Below are 21,103 nucleotides of genomic sequence, written 5' to 3'. Positions count from 1 at the left end.
GTGCCCTACTTGCCCGGGCCCCTTACATCACAATGCGTCCGTCGGTTATGGCACGGAGTTCTGGCCGCAGTGGTTCCTAAGCTAAAATAGCTCAGCACCCCCTCCCCCCGCCCCCGCACTCCCCCGCTCCACCCCCGGGCTGCTCTGCAAGGTCCTGGGGGAGGGGCGTGGCGCGCGCGTAGGAGTCCCCCTCCCCCCGCCCTCCGCGGGCCGCGGTTCAAACGACCCGCCGGGTTGAGAGCGGAAGGGAGGGAGAGAAGGTAGGAGTCCCGGCCTCCCTCGCTGGCCTCCCTCTCAGCCGCACATCGGCCGGCCCCATGGTCCCCGCCGCCGGCGCGCTGCTCTGGGCCCTGCTGCTGAGTCTGGGGCCCCGGGCGGCGGGGGCCCAAGGCCTGACTTCCACTGAGACGCAGCGGGCCAGTTTCCGCTTCGGGGTCCCCATGTCCCGCCGGACCACCCTCCGGACCGGTGGTCCCAGGAGGATGAAGGTAACAATGGAGGTTGAGGATGACGTCGGGGCCAGTGTCGACCACCTGGCCGGCCCGGCTGCTGCGGAGCTCTTGGCCTCCACAGTGGCCACAGGCGTCAGGAAGTCGATTGTGTCGTCGCCCGAGGATGATGAGTCTTTGGAAGAGGGGGTTGTGATTAACGCCAGAAAGAATAACATCACTGCAGCGTCTCTCAGCAGGAATTACAATACAGCGGGGGTGCCCAGCTCAAGGTTTAAAGCAAATACCCAGGAGCCTGAGATCAGTATGTCTTCAGACCTGCCGACCAAAATCTGGCAGCCTACTGGGGACATAATGCACCCTGACAATACCTTGAGCCGGTGGTCAACAGCAGGGTCCACCCCAAACCGGTGGGAACAGCCCTCGTACAGGACCCTACCACCTCCGGAGGATCTGCGGCTGGTGCTGATGCCCTGGGGCCCGTGGCACTGCCACTGCAGCTCAGGCACCATGAGTCGGACCCGGGCCGGGAAGCTGCAGGGCCTTTCTGGGCGCCTTCATGTTGGGGCGCTGAACCAGCTCCGCACAGAGCACCGGCCTTGTACCTACAAGAAATGTCCCTGCAACCGGCTTCGGGAGGAGTGCCCTCTCGACTCCAGTCTCTGCTCTGACACCAGCTGTACCACTCAGACCGCCACCACCAGTACCGCCGCCACCACCACCACCACTACCACCACCACCACCACCACCACTCCCATACCCCCCCTCAGCTCTAGAATCAGACCCACCCCCTTCTTCTTTGGCACCAGCCCCAGCCCCAGTCCAGCCCTTGCTTTTTGGAGACGGGTCAGGATCGGGCTGGAGGATATTTGGAACAGTCTGTCTGCAGTGTTCACAGAGATGCAACCAGTAAGTGTTTGCATGAGGTGTCACTTGCCTCATTTGGTCACTGATGCATAATATACTGGTTACTCACATCGTTAGCCACCAAGTCCACCTATTTCTTGAGCCACTGCTGGTTGGTTAATGGGCAACATGTATCATTGGTCATGGGAGGATTATTGCCCAAAATGTGAAGGTTAGAGATGTATCAATAATGCTTGATGAAGATAATAGATATGGAAGATATCAATAGTTCTCAGTTTATTAATGCAATTTAATAGAAACAACAGCCAATATTTGAGGTGTGCACTTGACCCGGATCAATCCTCACAACAATGCTGTGAGGTATAATTATCCCCACTTCACAGGTGAAGGAACGGGGGTTTACAAGCTAGTAAATGACAGTCACAACAGGATTGGTTGACCCTAGTGCTGATGCCCCTAACCACCACTATCCCAAAGAACCCCAGGGATTATTTCCAGCAATTTAAGAATTCTTCAGGAAGGATAGTCCTCTGCTTTACCAAATGAACTACCAAAGGCTCTGATTGAGAATAATAAAATATTCTCAATTGACAGGATTTTGGGAACTTTGGGGAGAAGGGAAGGACAATAAAATAGCATATGTGGTCTGTCATTTTGCCAGTTTTTGTCTTTCTCCTTGGGTATCCAATACCGTTAATTCAGTATAAAAAAGCAGCATAAACGGGGCAGTGGTGTTGAGGGAATGAGGGCTTCTGGGGAGGGAGATGAAGCAAGGAAGGGAAAAGAATATAGATGTAGTTATAACATTTCCCCTTTTTCTCTATTTTGTTTCCTTACCCAGATAGAGAGAAACCGCAGGTAATGGCCACTTCATCTGCAACAGAAGGTGTCAGCATCTCAAACTTTCCATCCCTTTCGATCCCAGTACCCATTGGATATTTTTAGTACAGAAAAACAAAACTAGAAGAAAAAAATTGTTTGGTCTTGTGTCTTTTTACACAGGTATCTGAGGGTGGAGGCCAGAAATCTCTCGAACCTTAAAACTGAACTGTGTAACCAGCAGCATCGGGCCTGATCCCTTCCCTTGCCCCCAGCATATTTTATACCCCCCCCAGGATAAAATGTTGATGTTGCTCCTCTTCTTCATTTGCAAAATTGTTTTTAAACAATTGATTTCTTTAAAGATTTGAAAAATCTCAGAAGAATGCCAAGAGGAGGGAACCGGAAGAACAGGGAGTTGAGCCCTTGAAAGATGATGGTGGTCTTCTTGCCTTCACAATACTTGGCCTTCTCTTCCTTGCAAAGGGTGATGTTGGCACAAAATCCCATGTCAGCCACTTTTTAGCAGTTACCTTCATCAGCCATATTTATCCTTTGACCCAAAACATGCCTGTAGTGATTACTCTGTGACTATTTTGCTTAAACATTTTTTATTTGAAAAACGTATTTAAAAGTCCAACACATTTTAATATAAATTATGACTCTCAAACCCATTCCCATCACTTTTAAGTATTGTTCAAGTGATGGGAGCATACACGTTAGAAAAGGTGGCTAAAGGCAAGAGAATACCAAAGACGACTGTGTCCAAAAAGAGGCATTAGGACAAGGCGGAAGATAGGGGTGACCAGAGTCCACGCGTCCCCCATCCTGCGAACCCCGCAGATTGACTATAACCCTCAGGCTAGTAAGCTACTTTAGGACAAGATGAGCTACTTTCAGAACAACTAGCTAGACTGGAACAGAGTAAATTGGGAATGTATGACCAATCTTAGACCCTGAAAAGTGGCAGGAAATACACTGAAATTGGAACAAAATTAGAGCCTGTCACTATAGGTGGGCAAACCGGATGGATGGTGGACTCAGCAGAGTGGATCCTAGTTCCCGCCTTCCTGACCCCCTCACCGTCAAACAAGATGCTTCTTGTTGCTGAGCTAATGAGAGACCCCCATCCTGTCTCAGAGCAGGAGGAGCTCACTGGTCATGTTCTGCCTTCCTAACCTCCCTGCAAGGAAGGGGCCAGAAGAAAAAACACCTGAGAAGAAAAACTGCCTAAAGACCCTAATGCTCCTGCATTATTTTCCCACCTAACGCAGACTCTTCAGCCAGGTGGGGAGTGGGACCTGGTCTTCAGACAAAACTCCCTGAGTCTTATTTGTGTCTGGTTCTAGGACTGGGGCACAGAAGTAGAGCTTAAAGTCTGCAGAGGATAAACCTGGGTGTCTGTGGCCCTACTGCTTTTACTCTCTCCCTTCCCCAATCTCGCCATACTCTGTTCCTGCCTCCACACTGCAGGAACCCCTCCTCCAAACAAGAATGGAGAAGCACAGTACGCATCCATCAGAGACATGAACCCATGCAAGCACAAGCAACACACTGAATAAAGGACTGTTTCAGACATTATGTGCAGCCCTACAGAGCCTACTTTGCAAGAGGGCCTGGTTCATCTATGGCTCAGGCTTAGGATGAATAATGGGAAGGGCGTAGGGTGGGGAAAATACTTTAAAGAAAAATACCTTGAGTCTAGAGCAGTGACTCTCATCTGGGGGTGATTCTGCCTCCTAGGAGACACCTGGCAATATCTGGGGGCATTTCTGGTTGTCCTAACTAGGGTGGGCCAGATACACCACTGAACATCCTAAAATGCACAGGACAGTCCCCTATTACAAAGAATTATCCAACCCAAATGTCAGAAGTGCCTACGTTGAGAATCCTTGCTCTAGAGGTGTCCCTGCTCCCATGCGGTGAGAATCTTAAGATCCCTAAACTCACAGATGATTTTCAACCTACCCTCTCAATCTCAATGGTTAGGAAGTCCACTCTGAGACACACCTCCTAGTTTTGCAGCATTCTGAATTTCTCTCCAGATCCCTCTTCCTCCTCACCTGGGCCAGCAGGCAGATTGGCAGAGGGCAGGCCAGGTCCCCAAGACTTAAATGGGATACCATCAGGTCAAGACCCACTTCTTACCTTAGCTCTCATTCAGTGGGAAACAATAAGGTTCCTACTGGGGATGGGACTAAAGGGAGAGGTAGTAGAAGGAGGGGGGTAATTAAGAGAACTCATCTTAAGTTAAATTTTTAATTAAAAAAGAAAAAGATGTTGGAGAACTCACAGTGCTGCAGAAACAGGGTTAGAGGCCTACTAGACAAAGAGCTGGTAGTGGCAGAGAGATATCGAGGGACCGTGAGCTTAAGGTCTGAGATCTAAAGAGAAAGAGGAGACTAGGCAGTGGTCACCCTCCCACCCCCTGCTTGACCTCTGTTTCAGTTCAGTCCAGGAGGAAAAAGGAGAAGGGCAGGGAGGTAAGGAGCTTCTCAGCAAAGCCGGCTTCAGCTTTGGTAATCTCACCCACCTACCCCATTTAAGGAGTTCCAGGTTAAGAATTTAAAAACAGATGGCACCTAGACCGTCATTCAGGAGAAGGGAACGCCTTCCAGGTTCCCAGAAGACTCCTCTCTCGGATCCGAGTGTCCAGGGCTTCAGCTGAGCTCCTCTGGCCAACCAGCAGTCACTCGGTCAGTCCTGCTGCCTTGAGCCCATCTCCAGGAGGGGCGGGAGCCAGAGGAAAGAGAGGGAGTCCAGCCCCCAAGCCTTCTGAGGCACTAATAGGCAGAGAGGGAAAAGAGGGGCCCTGGGGTCACTGGTTCAAGGAGGGGGCAGCCTCTCTTCTGGGCCGGACACGGAACAGAGGCTTCAGACAGCAGAACCTGATTAAAAAAGAAATTGAAGAAGGAAGATAAGCCTCAAGGGAGACTGAGGCATCAGGGAGAAGGCACCGCTTAGCGCAGACTCTTAACTATTTCCAGGGCGCTCTTTTCTTGATTTCTGTCTGCACCTCCCTCTCTCTCCGCCCTTCTGCATCCGAAATTCTTTTTTTTTTTTTTTTTATTCATTTGAGACAGAGAGGTAGAGAGAGAGCAGGAGCAGTGGGGAGAGGCAGAGGGAGAGGGAGAAGCAGACTCCCTGCTGAGCAGGGAGCCTGACGTGGGGCTCGATCCCAGGACCTGAGCCGAAGGCAGAGGCTCAACCATCTGAGCCCCCCAGGTGCCCCGACAGCTGACATTCTTGACTCCTCCAACTCCTCCAATTCCTTCCTCCTCCTCTCACCTCCCATTCTTGCAGAGGATAGGGGTTCTGAGGCAGGGCATCAGGAGGTGTTGACGGGGGCTGGAGGTACTGAATGGGTTTCTCTAATCACTCACCATTTCTGTTGGAGCTACAATCCCCTAGAATTGCTCCATGGCCTGTCTCGGTTTCCCTTGGATCTCATCTGCTCCTGAACTGCACCTGTCTGTGAAAAAGCACATGTGAGACCCTCGTCCTAAGTCTGGATATTGCACAGTAAGTGATCGCCCCTGTGCCCTCCATGGAAGAGGCTGACCCCATCTCCCTGGCAATAAAGTCAGTCTGAAAAGGTGAAAACCAAGAGCCATTCTTCCAAGGGAAGTCTCAATGTCTCCCTTCATACTGACTCTCCTGAGGGTGAGATAAAATGGCTCTCTGACTAATAAGACCACTCACAAAGGACTCTCATACTTATCTGAGTTTCACAATTGGTGAAAAGCCTCCTTCACTATCTCCAGGCCCATCCCTTATTTTGAGAGCAGAAAAGAGTATTTGACATTATTTAGGACAGGGGTGCTCAGCCTTTTTCCTGCCTCAACACACCCAGCCACGATACGACTTACTATGGCACTGGAATAGCAGTTAATTAACAGGGTTTTGGTTGTTGGAGAAAGCCCTCCAAATAAGTCTTGAGTCATATATATCCCCCATCCTGATGAAGAACAACATGCTAATTGTAAAAATGAGGGAGCCTAGGCCAGAGACCTGAAATGCCAGGTCTCAGGTTTATGCAGCTGGTGACCAGGACTAGGATCTTAGTTCCAGGATTACTTCCCCACCAACTATTTACCATGTCCCCAGCTTACACTTCAAAAAAGGGGAAAGGTTCTAGGCCACAATCCCATATCAATCTCTCCCCATTCTCTTGTTACCATGGCAAGTCCATCTCCGGCCCCCATCTCCCCAGAGCCAATGTGAGTCAGGTGGACAAAATTCATTGGTTCCCCAATCATGGTCCGGTCAATCCGTCTCCTCTTCTTCTTCTGCTTAGAGAAGACAGGGGAGTTAGGTCTGAAAGTGGAAGAAGGGAATAGAGTCTTGAAAACCACTAGGGGAAGAGCTAAGGGCCCAATGGGCAAAGGTATGTGGCATTGCAACAGGGAAATCACTAGGGTCTGAAAGGCAAGTCTGGAACAACATAAACACAGAAAGGACACAGGGAGGGTGGTGAGGGCAGGGCCCTGCAGAGTGAACACTAGACAAAGAAAGGACATATCCAAGTCACCTCTGGCTGATGAGGAAACAATGGGGAAAAGTAACAGGCATTAAGCTCCACCTACAACCCCTGCCCAGCTCAGAATGAACAGAAACAGAACAGAAACAGGAAGTGCTAGCTAGGACGATTCACTTCCTCTGTCACCCAGTCCCCCTGGATTCCACGCATACACCTGCCTGGCCAGAGAGACTACCCTGACGGAGAGGGAAGCAAGCTGCTTGCTTTCTAGGCACCAGATCGTGGGTGGTGTGTCTGCCTCACAGGCCCCGGGAACTGATTGTGTGAGTGCCAGGGTGGGGTTGGGGCTGGGGACTCACCGGCTGGGGCTTCTCTACCACGCAGCAACCCAGTTTGTGCCAAAATTCACTCATGTTCCCTGATGGTTCCAGTTTCACTCCTCTGCCTGAGGCCCCAGAGGGCTCTTGCTCTGGTGCCTTGACTGCCCACTCCTCAGTCCCCTCCGGTGTAACAGCCACCTGGGTCTGCTCAGCTGCACGGGTCTGGGGACAGCAGAGTCCAAGGTACCCCTGGCTGGGCAGGGAGGGTCAGCGTCTCGGACCCTGAGGGGCTAGCAGGGCCAGTGCAGGGTGAGCAGGCAGGCACAAGGTTATGTCTTCCTCAGACGCAGAACTCTGGTTGAGCAGAAAGTAAAGAGAGAAGAAAGTTAGTGCGAAATCCCACCTCTACCACCGCCCGCTCCTTGAGAAGCCTCCTGATGAGCCCAGATCTTCTCGTTCCCCTTAAAGTCCCGAATCCTGCACCGAATCCTAACCCCTCCAAACATAAGGACCTCAGTTTGACTCCCAGAGAAGGGAAAAGATCCAGAAGGGCACCAAGGGGTAGAGGAGCAGTAGCTGCTGGAACCAAGGGAGAGGAAGGGGACAGAAGCATTTAGGGTGAGGATGGGAGGGGCCGAAGGATGGTGGCAAAAATGAGCACAGTCCGGGGGCGCTACAAGCCCCACCTCCCTTCTCCCTGGGTTTAGGGCAGAAAGGGAGGGGCAGTTAAGTGACTTTGAAGAGGAAATGGTGGTTTTTCTTTCTCACAAACAGGGCCTCCACCCTTGTCCCTCCCTTTTTCCTTACCTTACCCCGAACATCTAGATTTTCTTTAAGACAGAGACCTTGACTTGCCCAGGTTGCAGGTGACTAACTGCAGCAGGTTGGACTTCAAGTAAGACTTCTCCTACAGTGAGGAATTTCTTCCCTCTCTATTCCCTTAATGCCCTCCTCATTTCCCTCAGCTGAGATCTAACCTCTCTCAGAAGCCTTGAGATCCTTCCTGAAGGCTGTCTCCAGTCTGTTTATCTGTGTCCCGCGTGTGCACTCCGGTGTGTGCACTCCCATGGCATGGCCGCATCTGTGCGTGCACATCTGGTACAGATCATCTGCACAGGTTGTACGTACGTGTACCAGGTGCCATCTGTTCCCCGAGGAATCTTTCTCCGGCCTCCCCACCCTCTTCACATGTCCCATCGTGCCACTCTGCTCTGCCTCACACCCCGTAGGGCCCAGGCCTCCCCACCTGCCTCCTCCCATCGTGCTGGGACCTGTTCTCTCCTCCCTCCTCACCACTTCCATTCAGCCAACCAGACATGAGGAACTCTGCAACAGCGTTAGTGTCCAAGGAAGAACTTCCTCCCCTTTTCCTCTCTCCCAGCCAGGGTAGGGCCCATCCGGGTTTCCTCTGTGCTCACTGCACGTCCCCAGTCCTATGATACAGGCAACCTCAAAGACTCCAAACAGGGCCGCTTCATGGATATTACACTCTAGCATGAACTGGAATCTCTCTCCCTTCCGAGCCTGGAGCCCCGATGCTCTGGCACTCTAAACTGATCTAAGAACTGAGAGGATTTTTTTTTTTTTAATAGCTCTGGGATGAGGTCACAGGCACACTGAGATACAGCTTGAAGGGGAGAGAAGGACCCAGGAGCCTGGGCTTTCGCTTACTTCCCCTCCCACCACCGGAGGGGAGGAGTAATGGGACGGGGCGGAAGTCAGAACACAGCTGTCCAGAGAAGGGAGCTGTGGTCAGTGGGGAAGTCAGTCAGTCACAGGGTTTGTCGCAATGGTGGTGGTGGCGACTGGTAAGGGTTGCAGGCGGGGGAATGAAGAAAACAATGAAGAATCAGAGGAAACCCCCAACACCACCAGACAGACTGTACAGAGCATGGACTCTCCCCCAACACCCCTTCTGAACAAAGCTGAGTGGACAGAAGTGGAGGGTGGGAGGGGAGAGGAGAGAAGAGGGGAGAAGAGAGGGAGGGAAAGGGGCAGTGGAGGGAACAAGGACGTTTCTGTTCCCTTTCCAGGGACCTGGCCAGAGCTGGGTGGAGGGAAAGCGTATGTGGGACTTGGCACGAAAGGGCCAATGATGATAAGTGCCCAGGAAATTCCATTCCCTAGGACATAGAACATAAGGGTCTCTGAAACTTGGCAGTGGGGTCAGAGTGTGGAGAAGACTGGGCAGAGTGAATGTGGCAGTGGGCGGGGGGGGGGGGGGGGGGGGGCGGCAGGGCCAGAAAAGGAAGTAAGGGCAACCGGCTGCCACTCTCCTTCTTTAAAATATCTAGAGAAGAGTGGGTTGAGGAAAAATGAAGTCCTGGGCTGCTTAGCCCAGGAGGAAGAGGCACCCAAATTCACTGTCCACTATTTTAGTGTGCCCTGCCCCCACGCCCCCACCCCCACCCCCCAGCGGAGGGGAAGGGGCTGGGAAAACGGCAGGAGGAATCAGCATTCGACTGCGTAAGGCCATATTCTGACAGACAAGTAGCACCGAGAACTGGGCCAGAGTCCCAAATAGGAAGGGTGAAACGTGGAGCTAGGAGACACCAAGGTCACACTGGGGCTTAGGAGCTTCCAAACTATTGGGGAGTGAGCTGGAGGAGGGATGGCAGAAAGGTTCCAGAGAGGAAGGATGTACAGAGGTAGTTCCCGGGTCCCGTCCTAGCCTGAAACCGGTTTTCCCGGTCCCGCTGCCTTCAGCCCCAAGGCCTCCAACCCGCTGCCCGACAAGCCTTCACAAGCAGCAGCTGGAGAAAGAGAAAGAGAACTGAGAGAATGGAGTGGGCAATTCTGGCTCCAAGCCCGGGGCTGCAGCTGGTTCCTTGTGGAGACCTCCAGACACGGAGGGCTGCTGAGGGGCAGCAGAGAAGTAGGGGAACACGCACTTTCCAGTCAAGTGACAGGCACCTGACCCAGCACCAACTGTGTCCTTCCCCCAGGAAAGGTCTTGTGGGGGCTTACGAGGAAACACGGCTAGGACCTAAGCTCCCTCCCCAGTAGATTCAGAGTCCCAGAGACTCCATTTCTGCCCGCTCCCCAACTCTACCCAGATATCCTCTAATCCTCCCAACGCCGAAGTAGGACTGGGATCTCGCTGGGAATCTTTCGGATTCACTGTCTTCCGTGGCTGCTTCGGGCTCAGACTTAGCCCTTCCAGGGCCCCGCTGTGCTACACTCAGTCCCGCACACGCCACCACCGCGGTTAGTGAGTCTCCGGGAGAGTTTCTCCCCCTCTCGCCTCCCCCCGCCCCGGCCCCCCAGGCCCTTCCTGCCCTCTACTCTACAGCGGCTTCGGCCTGCGCGCCACACGAGCGGCGGAGTGGATGGAGACATTTACTCAGGGAGCGCACCCGTTCTCCCACCGACCCAGCATCTCGGCAGCCCTGGCCTCCCTCCTCCCCCCAGCATCCGGTGCGTCTCCGCCCGGCAGGGCAGGCGGGGCGCGCGGGCCGGGGACCCACGCGGCGGTCTCACCTGGCGTGCTCCGGCATCGAGGCGTACGGCTGCAGCGGGTGCGGGTGCGGGTGCGGGGGAGGGGGCTCCCGCTCCGGGCCCGCCAGTGTGGGCTTCCCGGGCTGGCTCCGCGGCGCGGCGCGGCGGGGGAGCCGAGGGCTGGCCGGCAGAGGTGGGGCCGGCTCAGGGCGGAAACGGCGGCGACGCGATTACGAAACCCGTCCGGCCCGGAGCTGGGCGCACTGCTCCCCCCTGGACTGATGAGGCACTGCACCACGCGGGGCCGTGGGAGGGGGCCTGGCAGCCCCCGACCGCCGCCGCCCGTGCTGCGCGAGCCGGGATCGTGGAGCCCACGAGGGGCTCTCCTGAGCCGGGCCCCCGAGCTGCGCTGCCCGCAGTCGCACGTCCCCTTTGTGCGCCACGCATTGCGGGGCAAAACTAATCGGAGCCCCCAAATCCCCCGGACCCAGCCAAGTTTAGAGATTCTCAGTCACCCACCCCCCCGCCCCATACGCATACACACACCCCCAGTCCTCTTGTGCTCTACCCAAAGTGGAATGGGGCTAGGTGTATTTACTCATTGCGAGGGTGCGGAGGCGAGTCGCAAGAGTAGGGATTGCAGGGAGGGGTGGAGGATTTTTCTGATTCTCAAAAATAAAATACTTCGTGACTTGAAATCCATAAATTGGGGAATAAAGGGACACTCCTCTATTGTTATCTAGAGCTAAGCTTTTTAATCCATAAGCCTAAAATTAGGGGACAATTAACTGCTCATTCATTGCACCCCAGTCAGCATGGGGGTGCTGTAAGAGCTCGGGAATAATTGTGCCGACCAATAAGCCTACGGAGATGCTTTAATCCTGTCTCCCTCCCTAAAGTGTTCTGGAACCTATCATTTGAATTAGCCGAGTCAGGCAAGGAGGGGGCGGGGAGTCCTTCCGCCCTTCTTAGGAGGGGCTGCATTGCAGGGGGAGACTGAGCAGATAGACTCAGCCACAGAAGGAGAGGGAGTGAGAAGACAAAGCCGTCAAAGCCCCAACAGCTTTTTCTCCAGCCCAGAGCAGACGCCGGAGCCCACTCCTTCCATCTTTGGAACACACCAGTAATTCACTGATAACAGGTAAACTGAATTGAGGGAAGGGCGGCAAGGGGCTGCAAAGATAGAAGGGCAGCTGCTTCTGGTTAGGTTGAAGACCCTAAATTAAGGATAAGGTTTGGGGGACGGCTCAAGAGGAGAGAAGGGGGCGCTATGAACAATGAGTAGTTTTTTGGTCCCCTTGTCGTATCTCTTTGCTAAGATCTCCATCCTTGCCTTCTAATCCACAGACATTAATTTCTAACAATTTACATGGAGCTATCATTTCTCAGCATTTATCTCATTTCAAGTATCTCTTTTCCTATAATTTGTGTTATGTATTTTATTATCTTCAGTCATTATCTGTTATCTTCTTTTTCAAGCTATAATTTGTTTTACCTGTTTTTTGATGACTCTCTAGTCTTCCTGTATTGCTCCAGCCTGTACTTCCCTATATTTACTTCTTTTTTTCTGTAGTGTTCCACTGATGTGTTTACCTTCGCCCCAAACTGATTTGTCTCCATAGGAGGGAATTTGGGGGAAGGGATGAGATAATATTGAAAGTAATCCTGACCTCTCTTTTTAACAGTCTCCCACTCCCTATCTCCAGCCTTTGCTCCAAAGAAAGAGGCAGCTTGAAGTAGGAAGGTGGGAGGCCTCTATGTTGGAGAATTGCCTGATCCCATATTGAAATCAGTACAGCCCACAAAAGCTACATATGGTGGCAGATTCTGGAAAATGAATGCTTATTTGCAGCTCAGTGGGAATAGATGGGAGGAAGACATGGCTAACAGGAAAATCCAAGACCAGAATGAGGCAAACATATTGCGATGCCAGAGAGCTTCCATCCCCTCCAACCACCATCCCTTGTCCTCCTCCCCACCCCCACCCCCACCCCCAAGGCGGCTGCATGACACAGCAAGGCCCTGTTGGGCAGGCCTTGGATTCCCACAGAGGGTCTAGACAAAGGGTATTTGGGTGTGTCTGTGTGGCTCAGAGGGAGTGTGTCCTTTTATACCATGTATTTGCTAATCATGTATCTCTAAGAATAGATGGTGATATTTAGAAATTACCTTTGCCTAAAATATCTGGATAATTTAAAATGAAGGACCGTTAGAAGTATTTATTGAGCACATATTGTGGTCCAAGCCCTTTAAGGAATGTAAAGAAAGATGAGGTTGGGTGGAGAACATTTGGGGAGGGGAAGAGAAAGCTTGCTGGAAAAGGGACCTCTTGCAAAATTTGGAGATTTGGGAATTAAATCCGTACTATATTAAATACCAAAATTTCATTACTAATGAATGTAATGTAATGTAGGTGGTATTTTAGTTTCAATTTTCTGTGTAGTCAGTGTTCTTGACTTGATTTTAAATGCCATACATGCTTGTGTGAGTGTCTTTCTAGAATGCATTTGGTACTTTATGTACATGTCTCTGAGTCAATGGCATAGCCAGAAATTTTAGGCCTTGTGAGTTAATATTTCACAAAATTTCCTTTAGCATTTTTAATTGCAAGACACACTCTGCCAGACACTCAGGGACTGTTGGACAATTTTTATATATACTCTGGTTTTAAGAAAAGGACCCAGTTTGTCAAAGAGCTTTTTCCCTCAGACTCTAGCTTGCTCTCTACTACCTTTTGCATTTTCATCATTCAAATCAGAATCACAGGAACAATCAACCCCTAATCCATCGAATATCTGTTCTTCAGGAGCAAGTTTTGAGAATATTGGTATAGGATTATATAAAACTGTGGACAACTATCTATGTGCAGCACATCAAAAAAGGACCAGATTGAGAATGAGACCTGGATCCAACTGGCTAGAAGGCTTCAGAAGTCACTAGATAATTTCCAACATGTTTTCTTTTTTCTTTCCTTCTTTCTTTCTTTCTTTCTTTCTTTCTTTCTTTCTTTCTTTCTTTCTTTCTTTCTTTCTTTCTTTCTTTCTTTCTTTCTTTTTTCTTCCTTCCTTTCTTTCTTTCTTTATTCCTTCCTTCCTTCCTTTTTCTTTTCTTTCTTTTTTCTTTTTCTTTTTCTTTCTTTTTCTTCCTTTCTTCCTTCCTTCCTTTCCTTCTATCTAAATATACACTATGTTATAGCACAGAATATATTTATTCATTTTTAAAGTAATCTCTACATCCAACATGAAGCTCAAACTCACAATCCCAAGATCAAGAGTTGCACAGTTCACCAGCTGAGCCAGCCAGGCACCCAAACATGTTTCCTAGTTTTAAAATCCTATGGGTTTTTTCCCCCCTATGATTCTATTTTTTAAAAGTACATATTATGTGCCCAGCATTATACTAAGCTTGCTCTGGAGGGGACTGGTAAGGGAGGGGATATAAAAGAAGCCAGCAAGGTAGGCAAATAACTGGTAATCTTGGAGGGGAGGGAGGTGTGGTGGGGAGAAAGGAAAGAAACGAAATCAGAAAAAACAGGACAAAACAATCCCTGTGGTTAGTCAGTAGTCAGTAACACTGATGATTCCTGAGGTTTGCATCTTGGGATCTCTGCAGTCCCGGACTGAAGCCGGAGTTGGTAGGCTGGGAGGTACAACCATTTTTTTTGTACCCCTCTTTCTGTACACGTCTCTGCAGATTACTGTGGAGATGATCAGAACTGAATATCATAGGATGATGACCTCACCTTTCTAACATGCTCCCCCACCCTGTTCCAGTCCCCACATAACCCTCCTTCTAAGCAGCTTCTCTGCTGAGTAATGCTCAGTTCCCAGGGTTTATTTTGGAGTCTGAACCTCAGAAGAGAAAGAGCAACTGACAATTGGCTTTTAACGTTAAAAACATCCTAAGCTGCCCACTTTTTCTAAGCCCCTACACTCACACATAACTGTGCTCTAGATTAAGACTTTGTTTTTTGGCCTTAGTTGAGATGGTTCACATTATCTGGGGTTATAGAATTTCTGTAGTGTAGTGATTATCATGTTCGCCTAACACATTTTATGGAGGCAGTTAGGAACCTATTTAAGGCCACTATTTAGGAGCCTCAAGGCCTGGTAGGAGCCAATGGAGTGTGCTGGGAGGAAGGCCTTTTAAAATGGGGGTTTTATTTTTGGAGGCAATGGAATGTTCTTTCTCCTTCTTTGGGAACATTTCAACTAATGCTTTTGCCCCTTCCCTTGGCTAGTAACCAGCAGGGTGCAGGAGGTATAATACTCATATATCGGGGTGTGGGTGGGATGAGCAGAAAAGGTGATAGGAGCACTCCTTAAAGCATGGAAAAGTATCTAATCCTGACAAGGGACTTTCTCCTTCCAGTCTAAGCTCTTACTCTCCTTACCTGGAATTTCCAATCCATTTGCTCTCAGGTATAATCTAGCATTGGAATCAAAGAAAAAAGGTCTTGTTAGAGCACAGGAAAATTCTCTTAGCACCTGGGTTTTGTTTTGAAGGAGAGGTAGGCTAGAGAGAAATACAGGCTGTTAAGGCTTATTTATGGGCAATAGTGAGAGAAAATTAATCAACAGCTTCGAATGTCTTCTGTGTGCAAAACCCAGCATCTATGAAGGTATAAAGTAGACTGGTTTTTACCTTTAGAGAAACTCTGTTTCTTGCAGGAGAGAGACTGTCCCTATACAAGACACATAACAGTGATCTGTAGCCCCAAACTGATAATAGGTAAAACTCTACAGGGTGTTGGCAGAGATGCTGGAAGATACAGGGTAGAGGGAGCTGAGTAATTTTAAGGAAGTCCTCTTGGAAAGGTGAGTTTATAGTAGGGTTTAGAAGACAGGGAGGAAAACAGAAAGCAGAAATGTCATGGAAGCCCTTTATAGAGGTACCTATTAAGCCAAAGTCAAGAAGTTGAGGATTTTCTAACATAAGAAGGATTCAGGGGAAAGATTCCTCTAAGGACTTGAATTCTTCTAGGGACTCCTCCAGTAGTCTTGAAACTTAGTTATTTTAAGATGGAGAGTAGAGAGGAGGTCTCAGATTGGTGAAAACACGTGGGATGTGGGGAGAGCAGCATACCTGGAAAGGGCACGGAAGCTCCACACCCTTTCCCTATGCCCCTGGCCTTGTGCATCTCTTCCATCTGCTGTTCCTGAGTTACAGTCTTTTATAATAAACTGGTGATCTAGTAAAAAAAAAAAAAAAAAAAAAAAAAGATGGAGAGTAGATGAAAAAAGCAGAAAGTAGAGAAAGGTAAGCAAGAGAGGAATGAGCATAACTAGCAGAGAATGTGCTACTGCTAGGAAGGTTGGGGCCAAATTCTAGAAAGCCTTGAAAACCAGACCCAAGATTGACGTGAAGGAGTAGGCAGTGAATTAAGTCATTTCAAGATGGGGAGAAGTTAGGAAATAGTAGAAAACCATCATAGAGGCTCCAAAGCTTGTTCTAGGGAACTTGGATCATGTACAGAGGCCAATGGGGATGTAGAGTTTTTTTTTTTTTAAAGATTTTATTTATTTATTTGACAGAGAGAGACAGTGAGAGCAGGAACACAAGCAGGGGGAGTGGGAGAGGGAGAAGCAGGCTTCCCGCGGAGCAGGGAGCCCCATGCGGGACTCGATCCCAGGACTCTGGGATCATGACCTGAGCCGAAGGCAGATGCTTAACGACTGAGCCACCCAGGCGCCTTTTTTTTTTTTTTTTATGAAGAGGTTGCTGTAGCATGAAGACTGACAAGTGGTTTCTTTCTAGGAAGTTATGAGGGACCCCGTGAGTAGCCAGTACAGCTCCTTTCTTTTCTGGAGGATGCCCATTCCAGAACTGGATCTGTCGGAGCTGGAAGGCCTGGGTCTGTCAGATACATCCATCTACAAGATCAAAGACAGCAGCGCTGGCAAAATGACCGGGCAAGCAACTGGAGAACAGGAGAAAAACTCCGAAGGCGATGCCCTCCTTGAATACAGCACCTTCAACTTCTGGAGAGCTCCCATTGCTAGTATCCACTCCTTTGAATTGGACTTGCTTTAAGCCCAAGACTTCTCTCTCCCACCACCTTGCCCTTACCATCTTCCCTCTCAAGCCCCTTCCTTTCCACCCTTTTCTCCTATTAATCTTGCTCTCTCCCCTCTATTGTGTTGAGGTGGTGCTGATGAATCTGCCAGAGTTGTGTTGTATTTATTTATTTATTTATCTATCTACTTATTTATCTATCTCTCTATCTTATCAGTTTCTCTTAAAAGCCCTTAAGCCTCAAAGAAAAGGGTTCAAGCAGTGGAGTATTGGATCACAGGGATTCCTTCTTTCCCCTCCCCAGATACTAATTCCAGATAACAGGCCTGGTGGGGGCACCAGAGAGTAGTACAGTGGTACAAAATGGAGGACCGATTTTTTACTTCATTTTAATCAGCCTTAGAGATTGATCAAACCTAATTTCCTGCTCTGAATCAGTAAACACAAATCTTCCTTCCAGAGTTGATGAAAACCTTAGAAGTTTTAATTTGAGATTATCTGCTACAAGACAGAATTTCTAAAAGGCTAAGGTGATAAGTCTCTTGCTACTTGATCCTGCTCCTTGTAATACACTTTTTCTCAGAGAAATTGGGGGTAGTTAAAAGTATAAAACAAGAGGAAATAATACATCATGGAAAATTAAAATAAGAAAAAGCATTGAATCATTTCAGAAATAACTACATTCTCAAAAGGGTGTTCCTCCTTCAAGCCTACTCACTTTATAACCCCGCTCCTAACTAAAAACTCTTGAGGAAAATGACTCCAATTTCAATTCTTAAGATGCGATCTTACTGAATACTATGATAATTTGTAAGGTTTTGACTCTGTTTCTAAAAGGCATAGAGTTTGGCCTTTAGTGTTTTAGTCTTGCCCTTCATCTGCAATGTATAATACTCATCAGTGGGCCTCAGGCACAGTTCTTCAGCTACCTTGAGACCATGAAATAATCACATTATAACCCTACACCTTGTCCCCCCATTCCTTCCAAAATTATTGCTGCTGATTTGTGCTGCCACTTACTCATTTCTTTAATAAAGACATTCAATCCCACGACTGGATTCTAGTTTTCTCTCTTCTAAGAGAAGTGTATAGATCTCCGAAATTAGCCTTGCTTTCCCCTTACACTAGGAATAAAGTTGCAACCAACCACTTTTCTACTTGCCCATTGACTACCAACATACCGAGGTAATAATTCTAGATGCCTCAGAAGGCACCTGTGTTACCAAATATGCTCTTCATTATCTTAGTCTAGGTGCCTAAGAAAAGAAACTAATTCACCCAAATATGTTTATCTGCTTATTTACAGCTCGTCTCATTAAAAAACAAAACCCAACTCTTTCAACTTACAAATAGAGGATGTAAACGGGAATGAAACAAGATTTTGAGTCTCAAAAAGGGAAGCCGTAAATATCAAAATGGATCGAACATGGGCAGTATGCCGTAAATACTTTAAAGATGACAATAGCAAGTTCAGAAAAGGTAGACGCGAAAAACTTAGGCTTTGAAAGGCCCACCATAAACGACAAAAGCCAAAATCTTAAGAGTGGAGCCATGACGTGTCCTTTCCAATGTTCACTTATTTTTGAAGGGCTTCTTCCCCGATTTCTCGCTGCCCTTAGTTAGTGGCCATGGGTGAATGAACATGGCAATCAATTGGTATGTAAAATGTGTAAGTGGATTTGCAAACTCATGCTATATCCCCTTTCAAGCTCTAAAAAGAAATGAATCCATTATCTGGTCCACGGTTCCGGGGTCCTTACATTCGTGCTGTAAATTGGAAATACAACCGTCAGGGCACCAGAGTTTAATTCGAGCTCAAAGCCGGGGACGTCCCAACAGTTTCACCCGAGGTACAGACAGGGAAACAAGGTTTTCCCGTCAACCTTAAAGCCGGCCCCCAGACATGCTACCAAAACGGCGTAAGACCCACGCCGACTCCCAGTTTCTCCTCGACACGTCCCCTAAGCTCTTGGCGCCGAAAGCAAGCATCGGGTCCGTCCCCCACCGGAACTATGCGACACGTAAGACGCGTAATCAACAACCCTCCGCCTCGTAAAATAGTCCCGTCTGGTTTATCTCGAATACACACTTTTCCACCACGAAAAGCCTTCGATGGAAAGAAAATGAGCTTCGGAGGTGCATCGCTCTTTGTTCGAATGTAAATGTGGGTTTTCTGATCATTTTCTCCTTATAGATCCCTCCGCCAAAAAGTGTACTAGCTGAGTCTTCACTTCCGGGTCCGCCATTTTGTTGCCTCCATTTCTCCACGAGGGGGGGTTAAAGGCCCCCAAAATATGCATATATGAAAAAGCCAAAAAGTAACCGTCAGTGACAGGGAGTCTTAACTAGAGAAAGAAACGGAACCAAACTGGCGGGCTCAGTGAAAGCGCGGCCGGCAGCGTCCCGGACGAGGAGGTGAGGGGGAAGAAGATGTGTGGACTCTGGGGGGCGTCGGGGCTGGAAGGGAGATTGCCGTGAGAAGTTGTACCGCATCCCAGCCCAGCCCCGGACTTTTGGGTGCAGACGGAGCGGCGCCCCTCCACCGGCCGGGGCAGCTCGGGGAGGGGGATGAAGAGGAAGGGGATGCTGCCGGGAGGAAGGGGAGGGGACTGGGAGGTGAAGAAGGGGGTGGGTGTAAGACCTGGGGCTGGGGAGCTGGACCCAGGGAAGCGAGGGCCACGGAGGTGACCGCCAGGGGGCAGCCCGGAGCCCGGCCGGGGGCTGCCCCCCTGGGCTGAGGCCTTGGCGCCTTGTCCCATTGTCCCCATTGACTCTTTTTCCAGAAAGACAACGTTGCTGTGTGGAACTGGAGGATTTGTGATGTAGGAGGAAACGGGGACTCTCAATTCTCTGACCTCAATAATAGCCTAAAGATTTTGAGTGAGCTCAGTAATCGGAGCAAGAGCAGTAAGGGCTCCGCCCCCAGTTGTTGCACAGTTGTTTGTACAGCTGGCCGCCCGGTGGAGACGTGTGCAATAGAAAAAGAAAAAAAAAAGGTTGTCAGACATGGACTCTTCAATTCCATTTCTCCTTCTCGTTAGCTTTCACCTGTTCTCACAGATTTCCTTGAGCCAGCAGAGATTATCCCGTTCTTCTCTCTCTTCCCAGAAGTACTTCTTTCTCTCTTAAACATCTGTAGAAAAGGACATTCTGTGGTTTACCTCCAACAAGTTAACATTTTTGGCCATCTGGGACCATATTTTCATCGTGCCATTTGACCCACCCAGTCCCATAGAGATGTTCTTTTTTATTTTTTTATAAGATTTTATTTATTCATGAGAGAGAGAGAGAGAGAGGCAGAGGGAGAAGCAGGCTCCCAAGGAGCAGGGAGCCCGATGCGGGACTCGATCCAAGGACCCTGGGATCATGACCTGAGCCGAAGGCAGACGCTTAACAATCTGAGCCACCCAGGCGCCCCCATAGAGATGTCCTTAAGCATCTATGATTATACACTCTTTGAAACAGTGAAACAGGGGCGCCTGGGTGGCTCAGTTGGTTGGGCGACTGCCTTCGGCTCAGGTCATGATCCCAGGATCCTGGGATCGAGCCCCGCATCAGGCTCCCTGCTCGGCTGGAGGCCTGCTTCTCCCTTTCCCACTCCCCCTGCTTGTGTTCCCTCCCACGTTGTCTCTCTCTCTCTCTCTCTCTGTTAATTAAATAAAATCTTTAAAAAAGAAAAAAAAAGAAACAGTGAAACAGAACTGCCCCACCCAAATTCTTATATCAACAAATGTAATTACTCTGTGATAATAGAGTACTTTGTTGTCAAGAGCTCAAGCACTTCATCAATTATTAAAACACTTATTCAGAGTTCTTGTATGTTTGTTTGGGGAGTGGGTGCTTTGTTATTTTATCCATCTCCAAAATCCTAAGAGACAAGTTAGATCAGATTTTGTTTTTTCACTTCATATAGAGAGAAAGTAGAGGTACATCCAGTAAGGGAGAATGTTTTCCCCGTGTTTTTAATAATCAGGGAGCTTGAAAGTGCCTAGACTGTCATCTTGACTCTTGGCTACATCTCATCCGGTGGGTATTGTCAGCGTTTAAGTAGGGTATGGGAGAATGGCACATAATTCCCCCAAATGCTGTTATTTTAAAAATACGTTTTACTTCTACTTTGGAGAGATCCTTCGGGTTAACTCAGAAGAGTGGAGGATGGGGAGAAAAGAACCTTGAACACATTTCTAGGAGACCTTTTTATATCAGGTGATAAATATAACACCCTACCTACATTCTAATCCTAAAGTTTAACTGTATCTTTGTATAGTAAGAAATAAGACTTTCCGGGGCGCCTGGGTGGCTCAGTCGTCGGGCGTCTGCCTTGGGCTCAGGTCATGATCCTAGGGTCCTGGGATCGAGTCCCGCATTGGGCTCCCTGCTCCGCGGGAAACCTGCTTCTCCCTCTCCCACTCCCCCTGCTTGTGTTCTCTCTCTCTCTCTCTCTCTCTCACTGTGTCTCTCTGTCAAATAAATGAATAGGATCTTTAAAAAAAAAAAAAAGACTTTTCATGGCCTTTTTAAAGATGGGATGACAAATCTGGGTCAGTTGCCATTTAATGGTACTGATACATGGGCTCAAAAATCTGATTAAAGAAAAGTGGGGGCGCCTGGGTGGCTCAGTGGGTTGAGCGTCAGACCCTTGATTTTCGTCTCAGGTCATGATCTTGGGGTCGTGGGATCAAACCCAGTGTCAGGCTCTGCACTCAGCGCAGAGT

At 49.1% G+C, this 21,103-nt stretch overlaps 4 protein-coding genes and 1 long non-coding RNA gene across 11 annotated transcripts in view; 3 read left to right on the top strand and 2 right to left on the bottom strand.

Moving 5' to 3' along the window:
- The first annotated feature begins 101 nt into the window (after positions 1–101).
- CUNH1orf56 (chromosome unknown C1orf56 homolog) lies at positions 102–2,726 on the top strand. The gene is made up of 2 exons (XM_025858427.2): positions 102–1,358; positions 2,158–2,726. Exons 1-2 carry the CDS (start codon positions 318–320, stop codon positions 2,176–2,178), a joined length of 1,062 nt encoding a protein of 353 aa, XP_025714212.1. The 5' UTR covers positions 102–317; the 3' UTR covers positions 2,179–2,726.
- Positions 2,727–2,729: 3 nt separating this feature from the next.
- Positions 2,730–10,576, bottom strand: CDC42SE1 (CDC42 small effector 1). The gene is made up of 5 exons (XM_025858429.2): positions 10,416–10,576; positions 6,975–7,289; positions 6,314–6,424; positions 5,519–5,607; positions 2,730–5,023 (listed from the first exon to the last, which is right to left on the bottom strand). Exons 2-4 carry the CDS (start codon positions 7,026–7,028, stop codon positions 5,533–5,535), a joined length of 240 nt encoding a protein of 79 aa, XP_025714214.1. The 5' UTR covers positions 7,029–7,289; positions 10,416–10,576; the 3' UTR covers positions 2,730–5,023; positions 5,519–5,532.
- A 442-nt stretch (positions 10,577–11,018) lies between these two features.
- Positions 11,019–17,438, top strand: MLLT11 (MLLT11 transcription factor 7 cofactor). The gene is made up of 2 exons (XM_025858428.2): positions 11,019–11,514; positions 16,131–17,438. The coding sequence occupies exon 2, from the start codon at positions 16,137–16,139 to the stop codon at positions 16,404–16,406; it is 270 nt and encodes an 89-aa protein (XP_025714213.1). The 5' UTR covers positions 11,019–11,514; positions 16,131–16,136; the 3' UTR covers positions 16,407–17,438.
- On the bottom strand, positions 13,763–18,590 carry LOC141371731 (uncharacterized). Its single transcript, XR_012376908.1, has 3 exons — positions 18,149–18,590; positions 14,767–14,801; positions 13,763–14,070 (listed from the first exon to the last, which is right to left on the bottom strand). It is a non-coding gene; the product is annotated as an uncharacterized lncRNA (long non-coding RNA).
- Positions 18,591–18,648: 58 nt separating this feature from the next.
- GABPB2 (GA binding protein transcription factor subunit beta 2) overlaps positions 18,649–21,103 on the top strand; it is a 31,133-nt gene continuing 28,678 nt past the window's right edge. For 5 of the 7 annotated variants that reach the window (XR_012376907.1, XM_073888498.1, XM_073888496.1 and 2 more), the window contains exon 1: positions 18,649–18,803. The gene's annotated coding sequence lies outside the window, so the exon portion shown is untranslated. The remainder of the gene's footprint in view (positions 18,804–21,103) is intronic. The other 2 variants (XM_073888497.1, XM_025858319.2) reach the window with 2 other exon arrangements.

The sequence above is a fragment of the Callorhinus ursinus genome, unplaced genomic scaffold (genome assembly GCF_003265705.2).
Source record: "Callorhinus ursinus isolate GAN/ISIS: 27379988/994484 unplaced genomic scaffold, GSC_fseal_2.0 scaffold90, whole genome shotgun sequence".
Taxonomy (NCBI): Eukaryota; Metazoa; Chordata; class Mammalia; order Carnivora; family Otariidae; genus Callorhinus; species Callorhinus ursinus.
Note: the sequence above shows the minus strand (reverse complement) of the source record. Positions and strands in the feature narration are given on the sequence as shown.

What these genes read in the sequence shown, in the direction of transcription:
- MLLT11 (XM_025858428.2), top strand. Translation starts at nt 16,137, where the DNA reads ATGAGGGACCCCGTGAGTAGCCAGTACAGCTCCTTTCTTTTCTGGAGG.
- CDC42SE1 (XM_025858429.2), bottom strand. Translation starts at nt 7,028, where the DNA reads ATGAGTGAATTTTGGCACAAACTGGGTTGCTGCGTGGTAGAGAAGCCC. An exon ending in TGGTAGAGAAGCCCCAGCCG is followed by an intron (nt 6,425 to 6,974) that starts GTGAGTCCCCAG and finishes TTCTCTAAGCAG; the next exon opens with AAGAAGAAGAGGAGACGGAT. An exon ending in CCGGAGATGGACTTGCCATG is followed by an intron (nt 5,608 to 6,313) that starts GTAACAAGAGAA and finishes GCTTTTTCACAG; the next exon opens with ACAGGTGCAGTTCAGGAGCA.
- CUNH1orf56 (XM_025858427.2), top strand. Translation starts at nt 318, where the DNA reads ATGGTCCCCGCCGCCGGCGCGCTGCTCTGGGCCCTGCTGCTGAGTCTG. An exon ending in TGTTCACAGAGATGCAACCA is followed by an intron (nt 1,359 to 2,157) that starts GTAAGTGTTTGC and finishes TTCCTTACCCAG; the next exon opens with ATAGAGAGAAACCGCAGGTA.